We start from the raw sequence: 21,624 nt of genomic DNA on the forward strand, positions 1-21,624 counted from the left end.
TGTACATCATACGTATTACATGTACAAATGTAACATATCTATGGTTTGCAGAAATGTACAATACCAACATTTTACTTATTTGCCACTGGGCTGCTTTATGTGAGATGGACTCACAATAAAGTCAGTACCTATTTTCACTGTATTAAAGCATAATTTGTTGACAGTAAGAAAAATATAGAATATCGCTACCTGTCTATTTTTTTAAATTTGTTTTATATATAGATTAATTTGTGAGGTCTTTGCTTTATAAACCATTGCAGCACTATCTAGGTCCTCCATGCTGTACACACACACTCTTCCTCATGGATCCAACGTCACCAGTGCAGTTTGAATCCCCATTTTCATCTCTTCTGTCTTTATTAGACATGAAAATGCATGATGGTGAACTGTCGTGGAAATACTTATAATAAATAAAAACCGCCTCTTGTTTGGGCATAAACAAACAATATCAGGTATATGATTTGTCTGCTTTGGTTAACAATAATACTTTTGTAACTCAGATGATTCAGATGATTTGTTTTGTCCTCTGTGTTCCCTGCATGCTACCTCAGTACACTGTCTAAATGTGGCTCTAAAATAATTTTAGTAGTCCTTTAAAAATATGCATGATGACTAATGATGAACTTCACTGGAGCTCCAGTGACACAATCCGTAACCTGTGTGTATATAATAAATGTTCTTAACGTGGTCACATTATTGACGGTTTGTTGCACTGACTGTAATCGGTGTTCCTGTGCATCAGTATGCCTGCAAGAAACAGAGCTACTAGACCAGTATTATTTGTACTACAGCATTGGTACTTCCTGTCATCTGTCTCTGTGCTGTCATCCATATATCACTGTTGAAAACTAATGTGTAGTCATCAACTCTATTTTGTATATTCATTGTTGTATATAATACTGCCAGTCATGTCAGAAATGGTTATCAATAAAATCCAAAAACCTTCACAGCTGACGGTGTGGGTGCCATTTTTTTAAGAATGAAATTAATTCTAAACACATATCTACATACGTATATATTGGTGCACCTGTTCAACTGCTTCTTGATGCAAATAGCTAATTAGTCAATCACGTGGTAGCAGCTCAGTGCATTTAGGCATGATCAAGACGACCTGCTGAAGTTCAAACTGAGCATCAGAATGGGGAAGAAAGGTGATTTAAGTGACTTTGAACGTGGTGTGGTTGCTGGTGCCAGACAGGCTGGTCTGAGTATTTCAGAAACTGCTGATTTAGTGGTATTGCCACGCACAACCATCTCTAGTTTACAGAGGATGTAACAGTATCTCAAATCACCACTCATTACAACCAAGGTATGCAGAAGACCATCTCTGAATGTACAACACAACTAAGGCTACAATTCACACTGGCTCACCAAAATTTGACAATAGAAGACTGGAAAAACGTTACCTGGTCTGATGAGTCTGGATTTCTGCTGCCACATTCAGATGGTAGGATCAGAATTTGGTGTAAACAACATGAAAGCATGGATCCATCCTGCCTTGTATCAACGGTTCAGGCTGGTGGTGGTGGTGTAATGGTGTGGGGGATATTTTCTTGGCACACTTTGGGCCCCTTAGTACCAACTGAGCATGGTTTAAACACCACAACCTACTTGACATAGATTCAACAAGGTGCTTGAATCTTGTTGAAGATTCAAGCACCTTGTGCTTGACTGTGTCCATCCCTTTATGACCACAGTGTACCCATCTTCTGATGGCTACTTCCAGCAGGATAACGCACCATGTCACAAAGCTCAAATCATCTCAAACTGGTTTCTTGAACATGACAATGAGTTCACTGTACTCCAATGGCCTCCACAGTCACCAGATCTCAATCCAATAGAGCACCTTTGGGATGCGGTGGAACGGGAGATTCACATCATGGATGTGCAGCCGACAAATCTGCAGCAACTGTGTGATGCTATCATGTCAATATGGACCAAAATCTCTGAGGAATGTTTCCAGCACCTTGTTGAATCTATGCCATGAAGAATTAAGGCAGTTCTGAAGGGGTCCAACCCGGTACTAGCAAAACATTTTGGGGAAATTGTTCTACAATTGCAGTAGCTCTTAACCTTTAAGAAAGCCATTATTATCTTCGTACAAAACAAAATGCAGTTCAACTAGAAAATGCAGACTGTTGGTACAAAAGGACAGCGGAGTTAATGCAGTTTAAGCTTTTGCTTTTACCTAAGACCATAATCAGGAGAAGGTCACACCAAAAGCTTTTTTTTTCAGAGTAACTCTATTCTTGAATATTTTGAATACCAGTGGATTGCCACGTGACTATCACACTAACTATCACACACACCAAGTCATACAACACATTAGAGAGACCATCAAACTGCATTTAATTAGAAAACATGAGCATAAACAATTAGATGATTGGTCCGTACACACATACAGTCAGTCAAGAACCTGACAACATTTATTGGAGTTGAGCTCCTTTGATATTATGAGTACTCATAAATTTGCATCCACTTTAAGAACAACTGTGAAACAATTTAAGGAATCTCTCTTCTGGCGAGCATAGTTGTGTTTTACAATAACCAAAACAAAAAAAACAAAACAACAACTCTACATCATCAAGTAGCTTTAAGTTACGATAAGGCTTTCAAACAGGCAGACACTTCTATGAGGTATCAGGTGTGCCGATTTTAAGTCCCTCCATAACCTCCCACCGACCCATTTGGCATTTACAATTAAGACTAAAAATAGGAAAAAAAAAAAAGAGAGAAAAAAAAAGACTTAATTTCTTGTCAGCAAAAATTAATTGACAAGTTTATCGTGCTACTTTGATTAAATTTAGAATCGTAAAATCCACATTGAATTATTCTTCAAAGTATTCTAAAACAACATGCTTGAAATCAAGAACATTTAAAACCTTGAAAAAATAACTAAGACATTAATCACTTTTTTGTAAAACTTGGGTGCAACTTGGCACTTAACAGTTCTTTAAGGGAGGGAAAACATTTGTTATGAAGGCCTGTGATAAGAAGCAGACTCATCGAGTTATCTTGATAACTATCTGCTATGTAGAACCCCAAACCACATAAAAACACCCACTCTGAATTTCAGTTATCAAGATAACCTGCTTCTTGGAACCCCCCCTGATCTGCTGTTTTTTTTTCTTCTTCTTGTTCATCTTTGACATCTTGTTTCTGAACACCGACCTTGCCATTAAAATGCAGTCATTTTCACATCAAACTGTAGTTATGCACAAGATGTTCCACTTTCCACACAAGGTTCCAAAAACAAATGCACGGCGTTGCCACAGACGACTGATTGCAGCTCAGAAATATTGAAGTAGACTTAAATATTAGTTTGAATATTCTACATTAGTGGCTTGAAGCTGAATACTGCCATGCCTGAATCGTTGTCACCTGTACTCCCAGCTCACGCCACATTTTTAACATTGTTAAGAAATGTCTGCAAAATAGCCCTTTAAAGGGTTAAACAGCATAAATGTTTCAACTCAAGGCTCAATGCACCTCTGCTCTCCACCACCATCTTAAGATTGGGTCTTTACACACGCACACACGCACACACGCACACACAACGGACTGAACAAGTCATCAACAAGTGGTTCACAACAACAACTGATTTAGTATCACTATAAAAAAGGTTATTTTCATATTAATATTGGCATCCGTTTCATTGTAAATGCATAAAAAGCAGGCAGTCTTTGTTTCAGAGAGCAGTTTGTCTGAAGCGTCTGTGATACCCCTCGTCTCTACTCACAGTGTGATTGAAAAAAATAAAATAAAAATAAAATAAGGTCCCAGAGATGAAGAGGAATCCCATTCACCCGGATCCAAGTTTAATCCTGGAACTACACGATACTCTACTCCATCCAAAGAGAATTTTAGTAATAAATCAAGAAGGCATTGGGACACTGATTCAGTCTGACAGAAAACGCAGTTATGAGAAGTAAATTAAATAAATGTGCACAAACTTCCAAAAAAGGTGCTTCGCTGTAGAGATGGTCTTCTGGAATAACAACGGGCTGGTTGTTACTTAAGACGTCTGACACTGAACGCCACCCGTGCTGGCGTAGTCGTCTTCATCCATGTAGTAGTACTGATGATGGTGGTGTCTTCTTCTGTTCTCAAGGTCACAGTCCTCCAGGTCGGCGTAGATGTAGAGGTCATCGTCCATACTGTCGGGCTGCTCTGCAGCCAGCTTTTCTGGGAGGTAGCCTTCCAGCAACTTAAGCTTGTCCTTGGAAAGGAAGTTAGCTTGAGGGAACACCACCTAAAAGAAAACAAGCATAAACAATTTGATTGAAACAACCATGTAAAAGTTCAGCCGTGTCTGTTAAATATTTGGTGTTCATTTGTAAAAAAGATTAGGAGTGTAACTGTGCGTGTATATGTCACAAACTGCTCAGTAAACAATGTTCAGCACGCCCTCTGATCCAAACAATTACTCTCTAATAGTTTTACCCGGAAGGTTTGGCAGCACACTACTTATTGTCTATCAGCTGTGGCATGCTAGTTTGCCTAAACCTGTTAGTCAAGCTCTACGATTTGTGTCAAACTGTATACCAACACTGTTCAACTGTACTCGGCAATATCTAGATACATCTAGATACAGATTCAGACCGTGTCAAAGCCATAACTGATGCCACAGAAGTGTTTATCAGTGTGGACATGCGTCTCCGTCATGGAGCAGCCAAAATTAATTGCAGGGTGTCCGACACATTCACTTAATTGTGGCAGCATGCTACAATAGCAGCACTTGTTCAGGATTGTGCATTAGGAGTGCTGTGGAGTATATATACTGTTCATTATTCAGAGCTCCACGCTCTTGGTGTGCAGTGTGTACTCCGGGCACAGGTGGAGCAGCAGAACCCAAGGCACAGTGAAAATGAAACTTATGTCATATAGAAATACAACACTCTCAACACTGCTCTTATTTTAATGTTGCACATCTTTTTCTAACCTACTTTAGAGGAAACTGGAGAGATATCGCATTCAGTGATATCAGTGACCTTGACTTTTGACCGGTGACCACCAAAAACTAATCATATCATCGTTGAGTCTAAGTGGACATTTGTGCCAAATTTGAAGAAACTCCCTTGAGCCCTTCTTGAGATGTCATGTTCTCAAGGTTGGGACGGATGTATGTATGGATGGATGGATGGACAACCCATACACACAATGCCTCTGGTACAGAGGCATGAAAAAATTGTTTTCTGCTGTTTTGGTAGAGTAAAAGGAAACAGAGGAAATAAAGTGAATATGGAAAAACTTCTTACCGAGAAGTGAATAATAAGGCGTCCCTTCTCAAACGGCCTGCGGTACATGGGCATCCCTTCATTCAAGACGCACTTGGTGTCTCCAGGCTTGATCAGTTCTCCTGTGATGGAAAAAACAGGGGTCACCTCAGTCATGAAAAACTGTATACATGACAGCTATATTTAACAGGCTAAATTTATTTGAAACAGTCTTACCTATACCCGTTGAACATACAGGGTGTTGCACAACCATTAACTTTTTTTTTCTCAGTTAAAACAAATGAGTAAGAATGAGTTTATGGTTTACTTTTTAGAGGTTTCACGGTAAATACCGCTTTGAAATTCATAAATAATCAATATATAAGAAATATACATTAAACAAGGCATTTTTTTTCTGGTGATAAACTTTGTACAAATACTGCTGCCAAGCACACATTTTTATTCATCATTTTTTTTCTTCTAGAAATTGCGTAAAACCAAATTCATTAAGTTATTTCTGACAGTGTGGAAAAAAGAGGCACTCCAAAATAGTTTGTTTTTAAGAAGCACATGAGTTCAACTAATTCAAAAGACATGAGGGCTGTAATTTACACATTTGATCATGTCTTTGGAGCAACAATACAGCGAGTGTCTATACAGTGAAGAGCAGTGTGGAGCGCACAGCAAATAACACTACTGAAACAAATCAACTCCACAAATGCTCTCAGGACTCAGCGATGCTCATTCAGCTGCACATTTTTGTGTGAAAGATATCAGGTACAGTGACTAACTGATGTCTGTGATATGCAAATATTTCTACATGTGAAATGGATGCTTTCTTCCTCCCAAATACTGGTATCTTCCAAAGGAGGGAAAGCTTGGCCCTCAACTAACAGACACACAGTAAGGGTAGCTGTGCATGTAATGATTTAGTTCACCTGGATGTGAGGTGATGAGCAGAGTTCTGTTGTCCAGTGTCTGAACAGGCTTCTTGAAACCACACAAAGCTTCAACCAGCTGTAAGTCCATCGACATGATCAGGTCCTCTCCTTTCCTGATGACATCAAGGGGAAGTTGAGGAAAAAAAAGCAGAGGTGAATTACTGGGTGGATTTTAGTGGATTTTTAGATTTTTATGCACCGATATTCGGTAACCAAATATATTCGGCCGAATATTGCAAAAAAACACACATTCGGTATTCAGTGGAATAAGTTAAAAGCAAGGACGAATAATAGCGGCGTGTTTTGATAACGCAATCAAACAGCGTGCCGTGATGGGCGGAATAAAATGTCGGCAGTGTGGCGATCCGTCCGTCACAGCACTCGCATTTGCGACTAAAAATAGTTTTGAGTGAGCAAAATAGGCTTAAATCATTCAGCACGCTGTGTGAGCAGCCTACATATTTCAACCAGCAGCATAAACGAAAGGCGAATCCCACCGATTGTGGGTTGAACGGGGGTCACAGACACAGACAGTAACGTTAATGTATTCCTGTCAAATACGGCGGCCATCGGCTTACCGGGCGACGGAGAAGTTGGTTCCAATAATGTCCTCTTCTTGGTGTCATGACTGCCCAGAAGTACCTGAACAGCTGAGCCAGCCGAACACAGGTATGTGATGTGTCAGAGGAGAAACGAGCCTTTCACATTTCTCTCTTTCTGGCAGTAATGGCCCACAAACCTCACCGCACTTTAGGGACTGTTCTTTACTTATGAAGGGACTTGTCAGGGGAGGAGGGTGGCTGGTTGATTTTTATTTTATTTATTTATTTTATTTTGATCCCCCCTATGTTCATCACTTATTGATGCTGTTTTTGAAGTATGAATAAGTCAATAAGTAATTTATTCCATTGAAATATCATTGATGTATTATAGAAAAGTGATTTATCTTTTTATAAATGACAAAAGGCACATCTGCCTCATTTTTGCTGTGGTATCGTGATACTACTCAGAACCGTGATATTTTCACTGGTATCGCACAGTGGGTCCTAATTTTGATACCGTGACAACACTAATCTGGAGGGGGTTCATCTGCAAAAACTAATGAAAAACTAAACAACGACATTCGGTATTCGGTACTCGGTATTCGGCCGGTCGGTAAGCGTTTAATAATATTTGGCTTCGGCCACAAATTTTCATTTCGGTGCATCCCTATGGATTTTTATAAAAAGTAAAACAAAGAAACATAAATAACATGTTCAAATATAAACAGGATGCAAAGTCAAATGGGAGTAATAATTTTCATTTCTACTGACATCTGCTGACCAGCATTAGTTTTTCTATTTTGGCTCTTCAGCCCCTCCAGGATGTTGTGATCGCATCAATTAAGGCAAATTCAATCAATCCCTGTTTATTCTGTGAGACTTTGCAATTATGTCCAATCACAACAACTTTTCCGTAAGTTTCACCGATCATCATAGTCACCACACTGACTTGATTTCTGGTTGTGAAGATGCAGACATGTGTAACACAAATGTCTCCCACTGACTGACAGAAATTACTGCTATACGCTGACATTCTGTATGAAAGTGAGGGTTAACTGTTTTGCAATGTGCACAGTGTTGTGGTGAAACAAATGAAAGTCATTGACCAACACTATTCTACCCCTAAACACACCCGGAAAATGGCCGAGAGGCGCTGATGACAGACGAGACAAATCACCATAACAGACGCTGTTGCATCCAAATCTATCACAAGTGCAAAAATTAAGATGAATTAGATGGTGGTAACGTTGGTGTAGTATTAATCACAACGTGATAGAGACGTGTTTGCCTGTTAGCGTGACAAACTGTGTGTGACAACGGAAATAGTTGAGAATAAATGTCTTGAGTTGTTCAACCCTCATAACTATGGTTTTATTCTCACTGGAAAAAGTTGCCTTTGATTTTTAGTTATGTATTCGAAAAAATAAACTATTTTTTGCAATTTTCACTAGCTCAAGTAATTTCATTGCAAAAAAAGAAAAGAAAGAAAAAAGCCTAAAAACAGCGACACATGCATCACAATCTTTTAGAAAAGCTGCCGTGAAATCCTGGAGGGACTGGCTTATGAACCACTTTCGTACTCAATAACAGGTTATATATTCCCCTACATCTATCATATTATCCCTACACACCAGATAATAGAAAACATATTACCTGGTGAAACGTGGATGTTCTCTCTGGTCCAAGACAATGATGATATCACCTGGCTCAATTCCTGGCTCCTGGTCTCCCTCTCCATGGAAAACAATCTTCTGGCCATCTCTCATTCCTGTGGCAGTGAAGTGACCATGTGATGTACGTGCAACATTTGTTTTTCTAGGTCACTCTTCAGACAGTCACAGATACATTTAGATAAACTCTCTCTTCGCTCTCACCTTTGTCGATGTGCACCTCCAAAATCTTCTTCTGGCGCAGGATCTTTCGACCCCCGCACGCTTTGCAGCGGTCCTTGTGGCTGATTCTCTGCCCTTGGCCCTGACAGCTGTGGCACACTGTGGACACTTGCTGCACCATACCTGGCACTAGCTGGTGCATGCGGACCTGCATGCCTGTGCCATGGCAAGACATGCACATCTGTGCAGCTCCTTTCCGACTCCCACGACCTGCCAAGAAAATCAAACCATCAGCACACTGGACTACAAAGATGAAGGCTATTTTTGCTTCAGGTTTGGCTTGTTATATAAACTGTGGTCACCTGCTGAGCGAGGACGGGATTACATTTACAAGACTGATGGGTTTTGTTATTTGACAAAGAGCCTTTTCATTGCCTGGCTGGGTGTGAATGTGCTGAAATGCCTGCTTATATTACTTAACAAGTTCAGTGATGGCCACTAACAAGAGCACATGAAACGTAACTCGAATAACCAAAGACGTACCTTCACATCTCTCACAAATAATATTCTTCTGGAGGGCGAGTTTTCTTGTTGCTCCGTTATAAAGATCTTCAAGCGTCACTGTTATCTGATGAACTATGTTCTTCCCTGGGGGGAGACAAATCACAAATTTTAGCAATGCTGTTTCTTGGAATAAAGTTCGCAATGGGTAAAATGTCATCAACTCCTTGTATCAAATTCCTTTATTTATTACACAATATACATGTTTAATATATTAAAAAATATGCTTCCAGACTGTAACCAGAAGTATTTCCAAATTAGAGTGAGTCAGCATGAACTAAGATGAATTGGGGGAGTTTGTCCTTATTCACTGTGAGGGTCCAAAGGACAGAGGCATGTCGTTTGATGTAAAGCCCTCTGAGGCAAATTGTGATTCAGGCTTTATAAATAAAATTGAATTAAATTGAATTTGTAGATTGGAACAAATCAAAACAAGGACATATAATAATGAAAGTTTGTTGAATGGATCTGAAATGTAAATTAAAATGTGCAATACACTTTTTAATATTTAGAAATAAGATGATTAACAAGTATAAAACTGAGTTATGAACACTACTATGTTTATATGATTTTTTTTCTTTGAGACTTTTGCATACAGTACAGGCCAAAAGTTTGGACACACCTTCTCATTCAATGCGTTTTCTTTATTTTCATGACTATTTACATTGTAGATTCTCACTGAAGGCATCAAAACTATGAATGAACACGTGGAGTTATGTACTTAACAAAAAAAGGTGAAATAACTGAAAACATGTTTTATATTCTAGTTTCTTCAAAATAGCCACCCTTTGCTCTGATTACTGCTTTGCACACTCTTGGCATTCTCTCAATGAGCTTCAAGAGGTAGTCACCTGAAATGTTTTTCCAACAGTCTTGAAGGAGTTCCCAGAGGTGTTTAGCACTTGTTGGCCCCTTTGCCTTCACTCTGCGGTCCAGCTCACCCCAAAACATCTCGATTGGGTTCAGGTCCGGTGACTGTGGAGGCCAGGTCATCTGCCACAGCACTCCATCACTCTCCTTCTTGGTCAAATAGCCCTTACACAGCCTGGAGGTGTGTTTGGGGTCATTGTCCTGTTGAAAAATAAATGATCGTCCAACTAAACGTAAACCGGATGGGATGGCATGTCGCTGCAGGATGCTGTGGTAGCCATGCTGGTTCAGTGTGCCTTCAATTTTGAATAAATCCCCAACAGTGTCACCAGCAAAACACCCCCACACCATCACACCTCCTCCTCCATGCTTCACAGTGGGAACCAGGCATGTGGAATCCATCCGTTCACCTTTTCTGCGTCTCACAAAGACACGGCGGTTGGAACCAAAGATCTCAAATTTGGACTCATCAGACCAAAGCACAGATTTCCACTGGTCTAATGTCCATTCCTTGTGTTTCTTGGCCCAAACAAATCTCTTCTGCTTGTTGCCTCTCCTTAGCAGTGGTTTCCTAGCAGCTATTTGACCATGAAGGCCTGATTGGCGCAGTCTCCTCTTAACAGTTGTTCTAGAGATGGGTCTGCTGCTAGAACTCTGTGTGGCATTCATCTGGTCTCTGATCTGAGCTGCTGTTAACTTGCCATTTCTGAGGCTGGTGACTCGGATGAACTTATCCTCAGAAGCAGAGGTGACTCTTGGTCTTCCTTTCCTGGGTCGGTCCTCATGTGTGCCAGTTTCGTTGTAGCGCTTGATGGTTTTTGCGACTCCACTTGGGGACACATTTAAAGTTTTTGCAATTTTCCGGACTGACTGACCTTCATTTCTTAAAGTAATGATGGCCACTCGTTTTTCTTTAGTTAGCTGATTGGTTCTTGCCATAATATGAATTTTAACAGTTGCCCAATAGGGCTGTCGGCTGTGTATTAACCTGACTTCTGCACAACACAACTGATGGTCCCAACCCCATTGATAAAGCAAGAAATTCCACTAATTAACCCTGATAAGGCACACCTGTGAAGTGGAAACCATTTCAGGTGACTACCTCTTGAAGCTCATGGAGAGAATGCCAAGAGTGTGCAAAGCAGTAATCAGAGCAAAGGGTGGCTATTTTGAAGAAACTAGAATATAAAACATGTTTTCAGTTATTTCGCCTTTTTTTGTTAAGTACATAACTCCACATGTGTTCATTCATAGTTTTGATGCCTTCAGTGAGAATCTACAATGTAAATAGTCATGAAAATAAAGAAAACGCATTGAATGAGAAGGTGTGTCCAAACTTTTGGCCTGTACTGTATATATAATGTACATGTATTTTGTTTTGCTTGTTTCTTTCATTTTAGTTGTATAAATCTAAAGGGAACAGTACCAAACAAGTAATGTAAAAAGGACAGATGCAATAAATTAATTTCAGCCGACACCTTTTGGGTCAGCATAGACTTCATTTGGTTTGTACTGCTTCAAAGGTAATGACATATCTTTGTTTATTTATTACTTTTTCTTGATTGGTATGCAAGTTTTATTAGTTGGAAAATGACCGAAATAAACTAAACAAACCTATTTCTGACACCAGTCCTAAATTACAAGCAAAAAGGGAATCTGAAGTTAAATGTCTCCCTCTCTATTTCAGGCTCTGAATTTTTTTTTAGCTAAACGGCATAGTCACAAACAAGATAAAAATGTACTGTAATGTACGATCAGTTAAGACGCATCCTAAAAAACATTTGTCATGCTTTCTAGACAGCCCTGTGTTTTGACTGTGGTGTGACTGCAGGAGAAATGAGAAGGAGATTCATTAGGGCATGAACAATTATTGTTTTGTTCCCGTTAAACAAACAGCTGCAGAAAGAAAACTCATAGGCCTACATCATACACGTTGCAAAGTAAAGCTTACAGCCCAACTGATACAGGATTTTAAGTCGGATACAAATATCGATATTTGAATGTTTAAAAAATTTGATAACAAGCTGCCAATGTGGATTTTCTGTTCCCAGCCCATGACATTAATAAACATCTTGGAGGAGGGTCCCTTAAATTTGCTTTTTTAACAATTGCAACCAAGATATTGTTAAAACTTTACATCATCTTAGATCAGTAATTACTTTTGTACCTTTTCGCTCTCTGTGCATCCGACTACCTCCTCCAAAAAATAAGTCAAAGATGTCCATGGGTGATGCAAAGCCCCCACCACCGCCACCAGTCCCTCCTTCCTTTATAGCCTTTTCACCTCCACGGTCATAGACCTCTCTCTTCTTGGCATCTGACAAAACCTCATAAGCCTGTGAGATCTGCTTGAACTACAAAGGTAAAGAAACAAAAATACGTAGGTCATTAAAGAGGATCAGAAACATTTCTGGCAATATGCAGCTGCTTAAAAGATTAAAATTAAACTCTTTGAGCTTGTGTACAAACTAATAACTGATATCTGATAATGACTCAAGTCTTCAAATTATTTTTATATGGCCTCTGCAGAAAATAACAGATAAATCTAACATTTTAATAAATCTACCAAACAACCAAAAACAGATTTAACAATAACCACACATACCCTGTTTAGTCTAAGCCATTACATCATTTCATTTTTTGATATCCATTTTAATATTTATATTTAATTTAATTTCCATGCAAGTAAAATTACATGCACATATATTAAAATACAGCTGCAAACGTTTGAGTTCATTCAGGTACTTACCTTCTCTCCTTCTGTGGGATTTTTGTCAGGGTGATATTTCAAAGCTAGTTTGCGGTAGGCCCTTTTCAGTTCGTCGGGAGTAGCAGTAGGTTTCACACCCAGTGTATCATAGTAGCCTGTTTCCTTAACCATGTTTGACTTTGATGGATAACCTTGAAAAAGTAAAAGAAAGGTGAAACACAAGCAGTATGTCAATATTCAGGTCCAGTTCAGCTCTTAAAATCTCTCAAAACCTACCAGAATGGATACCAACATTTAGTCTCTAAACTCTGAGAAAGGAGGAGAGAGGTTCCTTTAATAGATGCAATAACAAAGTGTGTCATCATGTGGCTGAACTGTGAGATTGGCCTTTATGCTGTTGGGTTGTAAAAATGTTTGGCATGGGCATGGCTTTGAAAAAGGGCTAGATTTGGATATGCTCTTTCCATTATTTGAAAAAATAGTGTAGAAATGTCTAAATATTCTGTCTCCCTCATAAATGGTGTTGGACAAAACACGAGACATATTTTTTTCAATATAGTGCAATCCAATACAACACAACTGTTGAATATAGCCTAAAAAAATAAGCATTTAGTTGAATCAGAATCTCTCTGACACACATTACAAGCTTCCCGAATGTATGATTAGTTGACTATTGTAGTTGATTGATTATATTATACAGATGTAATTACTTACTGACAACTCAGTGTGTATCAACAATGAAGTATATGCTTACAGTACCCTTATATGAAAATTTCTAATGCACTAAATGTCAGAGTCACACTTTTCAGGGTTCACAGATGCACAGACATCTAATGACACCATGAAAATGTTAGTGTGTCAAGATTTTATACTACTACTCATTATGTATTGGGAAAAATTTAACCAGATACGAGGCAGTGATGAGGGTCACCAGTTATGTACACATGTATGTGTAGATCTACTGTAAACTTCATTGTAGTTTGGGTAAACCCAGCTAAAACTAATGCAGTATGATGCAACAGCCCTACGATAAATCCAACCTCCATCAGAGGTGTAGTTAATGCTTTAGAAAATATTATTTTGAAGAGGTGCTTTTTCAACTTTATGGTTATTTTTAAGGCTGTAAAGTTAGGGAAAAAAATTGATACAGCATAGTATTGCTATATTTTTGTGTGGCAATATCATATCGTCATACAGTGCCAAGTACTGTTTTTTCTTTCTTATATAGATTATCAATATTACAAATACAAATTAAACTTTATATAGTCTACTTGAATTATATAATCAGTTGCTTTTTCAGTTCACTACACACATTTTACTGAAAAAAAAAAAAAAAAAGATTTAAGTGAGATGAACGGACTCAAAACTGTATCTTATTAGATAACACAGACGTTGACAAAGTTTTACAGGTAATAAATTGCAATATATTATATCACAATACTCAGCATATCGCAACACATTTAAAAATGCAATAATATTGTATCCTGACAGTATTGTATTACAAAGTCTCTGGTGGTTCCCATCCCTAAATTATAATATACCATAGTCTATCCTTATTGATATAAAGTGCAGGACAAAATGTAATTCTCAATGTAACAGTACATTTAAACAACACCACCTGCAGTCTCCACAATGACCACTAAGTTAAATCAATACCTCTCTGAAAAAGCTCAGACAGGCTTATAAGTCAATTAGTTAGATCATTTGTTTATCCTACCAAAGGTGAAGTAGTTTCTCTTTCCATTTTGAGGAAAAGTAATGTTAGCTAGTTGTGATGTTGATTACCAGTACATCTTGTGATATGGATGATGGTTGTTTGTAATCGACTATTTTGCCTTATATTTGGACCATAAGCCTGACATGAAGTATTCAGATTACACAGTAGACAGTGGAAAAGTAAAGACCTACAAAGAGCTTCAGGTAAAACCTAAGTTACTTTTACACGTCATGCTTCTTCTGATAATTTATGTGACATGTTTCCTAATATCAAGGAATTCAGGGGCTGACAACAACGGACAATGTGACCACCACAGGTTTATTTTTGGTTGACAAAAGTATTAATTAATGCTAGTTTATTAGCAACTACCTGTTATCCTGCCCATGATAATGACAGTGGCGAGGTTTCATATCAGTCAGGCCCTACGTACTTTAGCTAGCGGTTACTCAACGTTAGCCCAGCCAATGATATCATGGCTAATGCTAACACGCTAGCTCTAGGCACTTTTTCTAACGATACGCTACAAACATTCAATGTCACGCCGGTAAACACTACCAATGTAGTTACGGGTATTATTTTCCAACCTTGTATGAAGCCTGTAGTTTGAATCCAGATCACACCTCAGTTCACAGACTCTTCGAGAAGCTTCTGACCCGCCTCGACACAAAATCCGACTCTGTGACGTCAATGTCCTGCGACGAAATGCGTCACCAAAACAAAGCGCGTGCTGCGCAGCGGCTGTAACAGTTGACTCGGTCGGAAATCAACGTCTTTAGCTACATAAAATGATAAAATGCCAATTTGCTGGCTTATCAGCGAGGAGCGCAATCATAAACCTATCCGACTGCCTCACCTGCAGACAGTTGTCCTGGGTCGAGGTCCAGAGACGACTATTAAAGACAAAAAATGCTCGCGGCAGCAAGGTAATATAACGATACATTTGTGTTTAGATACACTGACTTAGCTGCGTTAGCATTTAGCTGACAACACCAGCAAAAAGGAAAAGATAAGAAAATGCCATTACGTTTACACACAAATGTCACCTAATTAAACATGAATTCGAAGTAACGTTAACTGGCAGTTACCATACAAACTGGTAGCCTGAGTCAGGGGCGTAAACATAAACAGGTAGACAGTGTGGGTGCACTGGGGCCTGTGGGGTGCCACCTGGAAAATATGCCCATGTTCAAAGAACTCACATTAAATCACAAGTAGTGTGATTTTCTATACATGCCCTCAAAACGAGAAAAGCCATCTCCACCATGGTTTTCTGTTTCTGTAAAAAAGTATCAATCTAACAAAATCATATGCTTATTCTACATAAACTATAAAGAAGTACAGTTTAACTAAACTAACAGTTTCCTTTTTTAATAGTTTTTGTCATATATCAATATCAATGTCAAGTCTCTGTTTAATCATGTAATGAGACGATAGGATTTACAATAGCTAGTTTAGGTGCAACATCTCTCACTGGGCACACTGGGGCCCATAGTAACTACCCTTTGTCACTGGCTTGAGTTATATAACAAAATGACTATGAGCATTGAACATTAAAAAAGTCAATTCCAGTGGGCTCAAAAGCATAAGTTATAGTCGTATATACTGCACATATATTGTACTTAACACATACTGTAGATGTTTTCCAAATAAAAATATAACCTTAAACGCAACACTTATTGTCACTCCCATTTTTCAGGAGTTAGTCCATCCACCTCACAGGTGTGTCATATTAAGGTGCTGAATAAACAGCACAATAATTACATAGCAGGTGTGCCCTGGGCTGGTCACATTGAAGGCCACTCGAAAATATGCAGTTTTATCACACAACCTGTCACACAACCTGTCACATAGGTTTTTAGGGAGTGTGCCATTGGCACCCTGACTGACTGCAGAAATGTCCAACAGAGCTGTGACCTGTGAATTAGTACATTCAACCAGCCTCATAATCGCAGACCATGTCTAACCATAGCTTAGGACCTCGACATCCAGCATCTTCATTTGTATGATTGTCTGAAACCAGCCACCCGAAAGCTGTTGCAACAGATATTTTACCCACCAAAGAATTTCTGTACAAACTGACAGAAGCTATCTAAGGCAAGCTCATCTACATGCCCGTCATCCTCAGCAGGTTCGTGACCTGACAGCAGTTCGGAATCAGAACTGACTTAAGTGGGCAAACGCTCACCTTCAGTGTCTGACACTTTGGAGAAGTGTTCTCTTCCATATTAATCTTGTGTGACAAAAAAACATATCTGTGGCCCTAGTATTGTGAGGTCCTAAGGGTTTAATAAATTTATGCACTAAATTTGACAGAAACAAGCCTTTTATGGGCACCGGAAAAAGTCTTAGATCTTTATTTCCACTTGTAAAAAAATGGGAGTAAAAACAAAGGTGTTGCATTTATATATATTTTTAGTGTAGCTATGTTATTTTGTATGAAGATAAATAAGTGGTCCACACAAGATAATTGATGTGGTCCCACAAGATAGTAACTTTTTATCCCACAGGCCCCAGGGATAAAAAGGATAAAATAATTTACCTTTTGGGACCTTAGGGACTCTGTAGTTATGCTTTTATTCTGCACAAAACATTTTGGCGTGAAAGTTGGCTGGATTTATTTATGATCAAATTTAGTAATTATTCTCTGTGCTACCATAACTTACTGTTTGGCTTCATAATTTCCACAAATCTAAAGATAAACCGTATTACTCTGTCCCTTTTTATTTACATATTGGCCTTATTTATAAAGTTAACAATTTTCCAGATTTTAGCCTCTCGTGAGTTTTTTAGGGAAGTCAAACATCACATTGCAACTATTGAATTCTTTAAAAGAGCCTTCATACCCCTTCTGTCACAGTTCTAAATTTAATCTGTCTAAATGACCAATTCCCCTCATAGTTTTTTTAAATTGTGTACAGTTTTGTTAAAAACATGTCTTTAGATTTGTTTTATATGTGTGCTCATTTTTCATATATAAGTTAAAATCTTTTTAAGTATTGAAAACAAACTTTAATCTATACAAATGTTATCCTCTCTCAACCAGTTGAATTGAAAGCTGAATGCAACAAAGGTTATGTCAAAGTTAAACAGGTAAGAAACATAAAGAACAATGTTTTTTTTTATCAAAGTGAAGCTTTCATAAAGCAGTTGTTACGCTGAGATTTATTAATTACTGTAATCTAACGCTGTTTAATTAACACTTTGTGTCTCATCTCTCGTCTTTGTTCCAAAGCTGGGCTTGAATCCGACCTCCGTAGACTCAGTGGTGGTGGGTAAGGACAGTGAGGTGAAAATGAAGCCCGGACAGAAGCTTCACATTGTCAATCAGCTCTACCCATACACTGTAATATTCAAGGAGGATCCCACTGGGGATCAGGGCAGTGGCACCAAAAGACCCCGAGAGTCGGCTTCAGAGGACAGAGAGAGCCGCAGAGAGGCTCCAAATGTTAAAGCAGCCAAACAGACAGAACAGGTCTCTGTGTCAGTCAGTCAGGGAGAAGTCACAAAAACCAGTGTAAGAGAGCAAAGAAAGTGTGTGTGCACAGATAAAAAAAATGTTTATACATGTTTTTCTCTTGTGTGGTTGTTAGTATGTTTTATTAAAATACATGTTGCCTTAAATTTGTTGCAGGAAAGTTTTGGACATTGGAGCCAAGGTCTGAAGGTCTCAATGCAAGACCCAAACATGCAGGTAGCTGTTCTTAGAGAAATAAGTAAAGATTTACAGTTGTTGTGATGCTAACTGATCTGGATCCTAGCTGAGAATGTTAAAAAATCACTGTCTCCTCCTCTGTAGGTGTACAAAGATGATAAAGTAGTGGTAATCAAAGATAAATACCCCAAAGCTCGCTACCACTGGCTGGTCCTCCCGTGGCAGACCATTTCCAGCCTGAAGGCTTTACGTGACGAGCACTGCGACCTGGTGAAACACATGCAGGAAGTTGCTGACCAGATGATTCAGCAGTGCCCAGATGCTACCTCGCTGCGCTTCCGCACAGGGTACCATGCCATCCCCAGTATGAGGTCAGTAATCAGTGTTCGAGATGTGCCATCACATTGAAAGATAATGTTGATGTTTCAGCATTTAGTACAAAATTATATTATATTTTCTAATATGCATGGGTTTTTAAGTTTAATAACATACTTCTCTTATTAAAGACAGCCACTGTTTTCATTTCAAGATAGTACAGTTCATATGAAACAAAATAATCTAAGCTCAAAGGTTCACGTTATGTTCACTGCTGCCTTTGATCGATACTTAAGCATTTCATCATTTCCCACCATGTACTTAATATCTTTACCTGCCAAGTATTGATTTCTCTGTCTTTTCCTTTTGAAATGGTCTGTACTTTGAATAACTATTTTATTTTATCCCGTTTGCTTTTAATGGATTTAAAGCACTGTAAATTGTCTTTATGTGTAAAATGTGCTTTACAAATACATCATGCTTCACTCTGCCTTACACAGAACAGCCAAATTCCCGTAGTCACGTCATGTACTGTAGTGGTAGAGGCAATTTAGAAACCTTAATTTCTACCCAGAGCACATGAGTGCAGTGTAAAGCGGGGGATGCACACATGCACTAACCGGTGACCAGTGTCCCACAAAATAACCACAGAGAAGCTCCAATTACAACACACACAGAGGTGACTTCATTCGCTGCTCAGGATGCCATTACTTCACTGTATAGAAATTAGTTTTTTGGGGGGGAAAAAAAAAACCCTCTACAATACGTTTTTGTAAACATTTTTATTGCAGACCTTAAGTAAATACCACAAGGTATGGTGTGCAATCTAATAAGCCTGTGTTGGATCATTTGCTTTAAACAGAAATCAGAAACCCTGATACGTCAGTCTTCAAAGACCTGAAAAATGGTATTCAAACATGTATGAAAAGCATTGGTATGGTCCTTTTTAAATGCAAAAAACTATGGTACCTATAACGAAATTGAACCCCAAAGTTCACGAGGAGGAGGATCAGCACATATTTAATGTATACACATAAAAAATGAACACACTTTGTGCATATTCTCTTTTACAGTCACGTACACCTCCATGTGATCAGCCAAGACTTCGACTCTCCTTGTTTAAAGAACAAGAAGCACTGGAACTCATTCACAACTGACTATTTCATGGAGTCTCATGGTGAGAACTAATTACATTTTTTGTCAGTATGAGTTGTTAGCTAGAAGTACCACAGTAGTAAATTGTGTTCATTACTGCAAATAAGCTTTTTATCTATGCATTTTGTCATCTGCAGATGTCATTCAGATGCTCGAAACAAACGGAAGGGTCACCGTCAAAGAAGGAACCAGCGAGCTCTTGAAACTACCTCTCCGCTGTCACGTGTGTCGCAGAGAGCTTTCTACTATACCCGCTCTGAAGGAGCACCTCAAGTCTCACTTTCCCAGCTAAGACAGTGACTGAAGGGAAAACGTGTCAGATGTTTATGGTTCAGCACAGGACTGTAGTGTGATGGGCATTATTTTTGCCTGTTAATTTTGATTTACGGTTTTATAAGACTTGTTATTACGTGACCAGAACACAATGTCCATCTGGAGCTTTATTTGGATTTTCAACATGTCGCATGTCAGCAGGTTTAAGATGCACTTATGTTGGATTTCATCTGGGTTTTTCTGCCACACACTGCATCTTTTGTTCCCACATTTTCAAACACTATGTTGTATTAAATGTTTTTCTAAGAAGTGAATGCTGGATTTGTGTCATTTAAAACTGTAGCATGTTTTCCCCAATAGTGCAACACCCACTAGTAACTCTATTTGCATTTTATTTAAATTTTAGAACTTGTATGAAGTGGTAATGGAAGATGTAAGAATTATGTTATACTTTTTTAATGTGTTGCAGTCGTCTCTTTGTCCTGGAACCATACTACTGCCAAAAAAGGCGGCTAGTTTGTTTTAAATGAAGCTTTAAGACCATCTTTTAACATGTCTGAAAGAAGACATTGGGAAAACCTTCATCAAGTAGCTCACACTGGACTATCTTGGTTTTACAAGCATTTTAAAAGTGCAAGACTTTAAAAGCAGACGTTGCAGGTGGCTCTGGAGATTACCCATCTTATTCTGTGATGCACTTAACTAAACAATGGCTCTGTAGGAGCATGAAATGAAGTTTTGGGGTCTGATGTGAAGCTTTGAAAAAGTATTTAAGGCAGTTGGATGAGTTGGAAAATTACCCCACACCTGAAGAAAAGACAGTTTTGTGCCAGAGGGAGGTGTCATGCTGCTGAAATTACGACAATTGTGAGCTTGACAGAGCTTGAGTCTGTATTAAATATTAAAAGGAGGAGAGTGAGTAGCCCCTGCACGCCCATATCCTACCCACACACTCATTATTACTTACTGTTCCTGATAGACTTCTCTGTACTGTGTGGGTGCTGGCAGACAGTGCTTGATTGACAACTCCCTCATTCCCCACTAAGTTTTATGTTAGGATGGGACAACTTGTACCTTTATCATTTTGAAGGCGTTATGTAATTCCCAGCATGGCTCTGCTTAATTTAAAACTGGACAGAGGTCTAATGATCCAGAGTAAGTGGAAACATCCGTCAGGCTTTGCAGGGCCTCGAAGACTGCAGCATGACAGGGTGTCTGCAGGTCCTTAAAAAGTCTTAAATTCCGTGGTACAACAATAAGGCCTTAAAAGTCTGGTACCTGTAGACCTGTATGCTGCAGACGCCCTGCATGAACTGTTGACTTTGTCGCCATCTAGTGTTTGTTTTTATAAAGGGAGGGATGCATATACACTTCCCTGGGATTTGCGCTTTAACATCCTGTCCCTGCGTTAAAACTGGAATTATATGTTGTCAAATCGAGGTCCACCACACTTCATAACAAAAACATTTCAAATGGAAAAAGTTGATTCTGGCCCGTACGGGGATCGAACCCGCGACCTTGGCGTTATTAGCACCACGCTCTAACCAACTGAGCTAACCGGCCATGCTATCAGGAGATAAAATGACGGTATTTGTTCACGATAATATACACTTAAAACTCGTTCCATCTTTCATTGTGGTATGACAACACGACCACCCAGGTCAACATTGTGTTAAACTAACACTGAGTCAACTCTTGTAGTTTTAAGCTTCAACAATAAATGGCTATTCTAGGTAGTGTAGTTTCAGTAACTAGCTAACTGTCTTCTAAGCTAGCTTCAAGTTGGCTAATATTTACCCATGTGGTCGAAGAAGTCGTTCTCAAATCTTAACGACTCAGC

The 21,624-nt window shown here is 38.9% G+C and overlaps 2 protein-coding genes and 1 non-coding gene across 5 annotated transcripts; 1 reads left to right on the forward strand and 2 right to left on the reverse strand.

Moving 5' to 3' along the window:
* Positions 1-2,325: 2,325 nt before the first annotated feature.
* On the reverse strand, positions 2,326-15,102 carry dnaja1 (DnaJ heat shock protein family (Hsp40) member A1). Its single transcript, XM_033624391.2, has 9 exons — positions 14,974-15,102; positions 12,712-12,863; positions 12,130-12,316; positions 9,075-9,179; positions 8,574-8,801; positions 8,353-8,467; positions 6,155-6,270; positions 5,259-5,359; positions 2,326-4,252 (listed from the first exon to the last, which is right to left on the reverse strand). The coding sequence occupies exons 2-9, from the start codon at positions 12,841-12,843 to the stop codon at positions 4,016-4,018; spliced, it is 1,221 nt and encodes a 406-aa protein (XP_033480282.1). The 5' UTR covers positions 12,844-12,863; positions 14,974-15,102; the 3' UTR covers positions 2,326-4,015.
* On the forward strand, positions 15,090-20,094 carry aptx (aprataxin). Of its 3 annotated transcripts, none has more exons than XM_033624394.2 (7): positions 15,091-15,312; positions 17,433-17,479; positions 17,622-17,861; positions 18,021-18,080; positions 18,186-18,412; positions 19,430-19,533; positions 19,649-20,094. In XM_033624394.2, exons 1-7 carry the CDS (start codon positions 15,183-15,185, stop codon positions 19,801-19,803), a joined length of 963 nt encoding a protein of 320 aa, XP_033480285.1. In that variant the 5' UTR covers positions 15,091-15,182; the 3' UTR covers positions 19,804-20,094. The 3 variants fall into 3 exon arrangements, with proteins under 3 accessions (XP_033480283.1, XP_033480285.1, XP_033480284.1); XM_033624393.2 differs by having other exon boundaries at positions 15,092-15,312; positions 17,622-17,903; XM_033624392.2 differs by having other exon boundaries at positions 15,090-15,312; positions 17,622-18,080.
* Positions 20,095-21,273: 1,179 nt separating this feature from the next.
* On the reverse strand, positions 21,274-21,347 carry trnai-aau (transfer RNA isoleucine (anticodon AAU)). The gene has a single exon. It is a non-coding gene; the product is annotated as a tRNA-Ile (tRNA).
* Between the last annotated feature and the right edge of the window lie 277 nt (positions 21,348-21,624).

This window comes from Epinephelus lanceolatus, chromosome 3 (genome assembly GCF_041903045.1).
Source record: "Epinephelus lanceolatus isolate andai-2023 chromosome 3, ASM4190304v1, whole genome shotgun sequence".
In the NCBI taxonomy this organism is placed as follows: Eukaryota; Metazoa; Chordata; class Actinopteri; order Perciformes; family Serranidae; genus Epinephelus; species Epinephelus lanceolatus.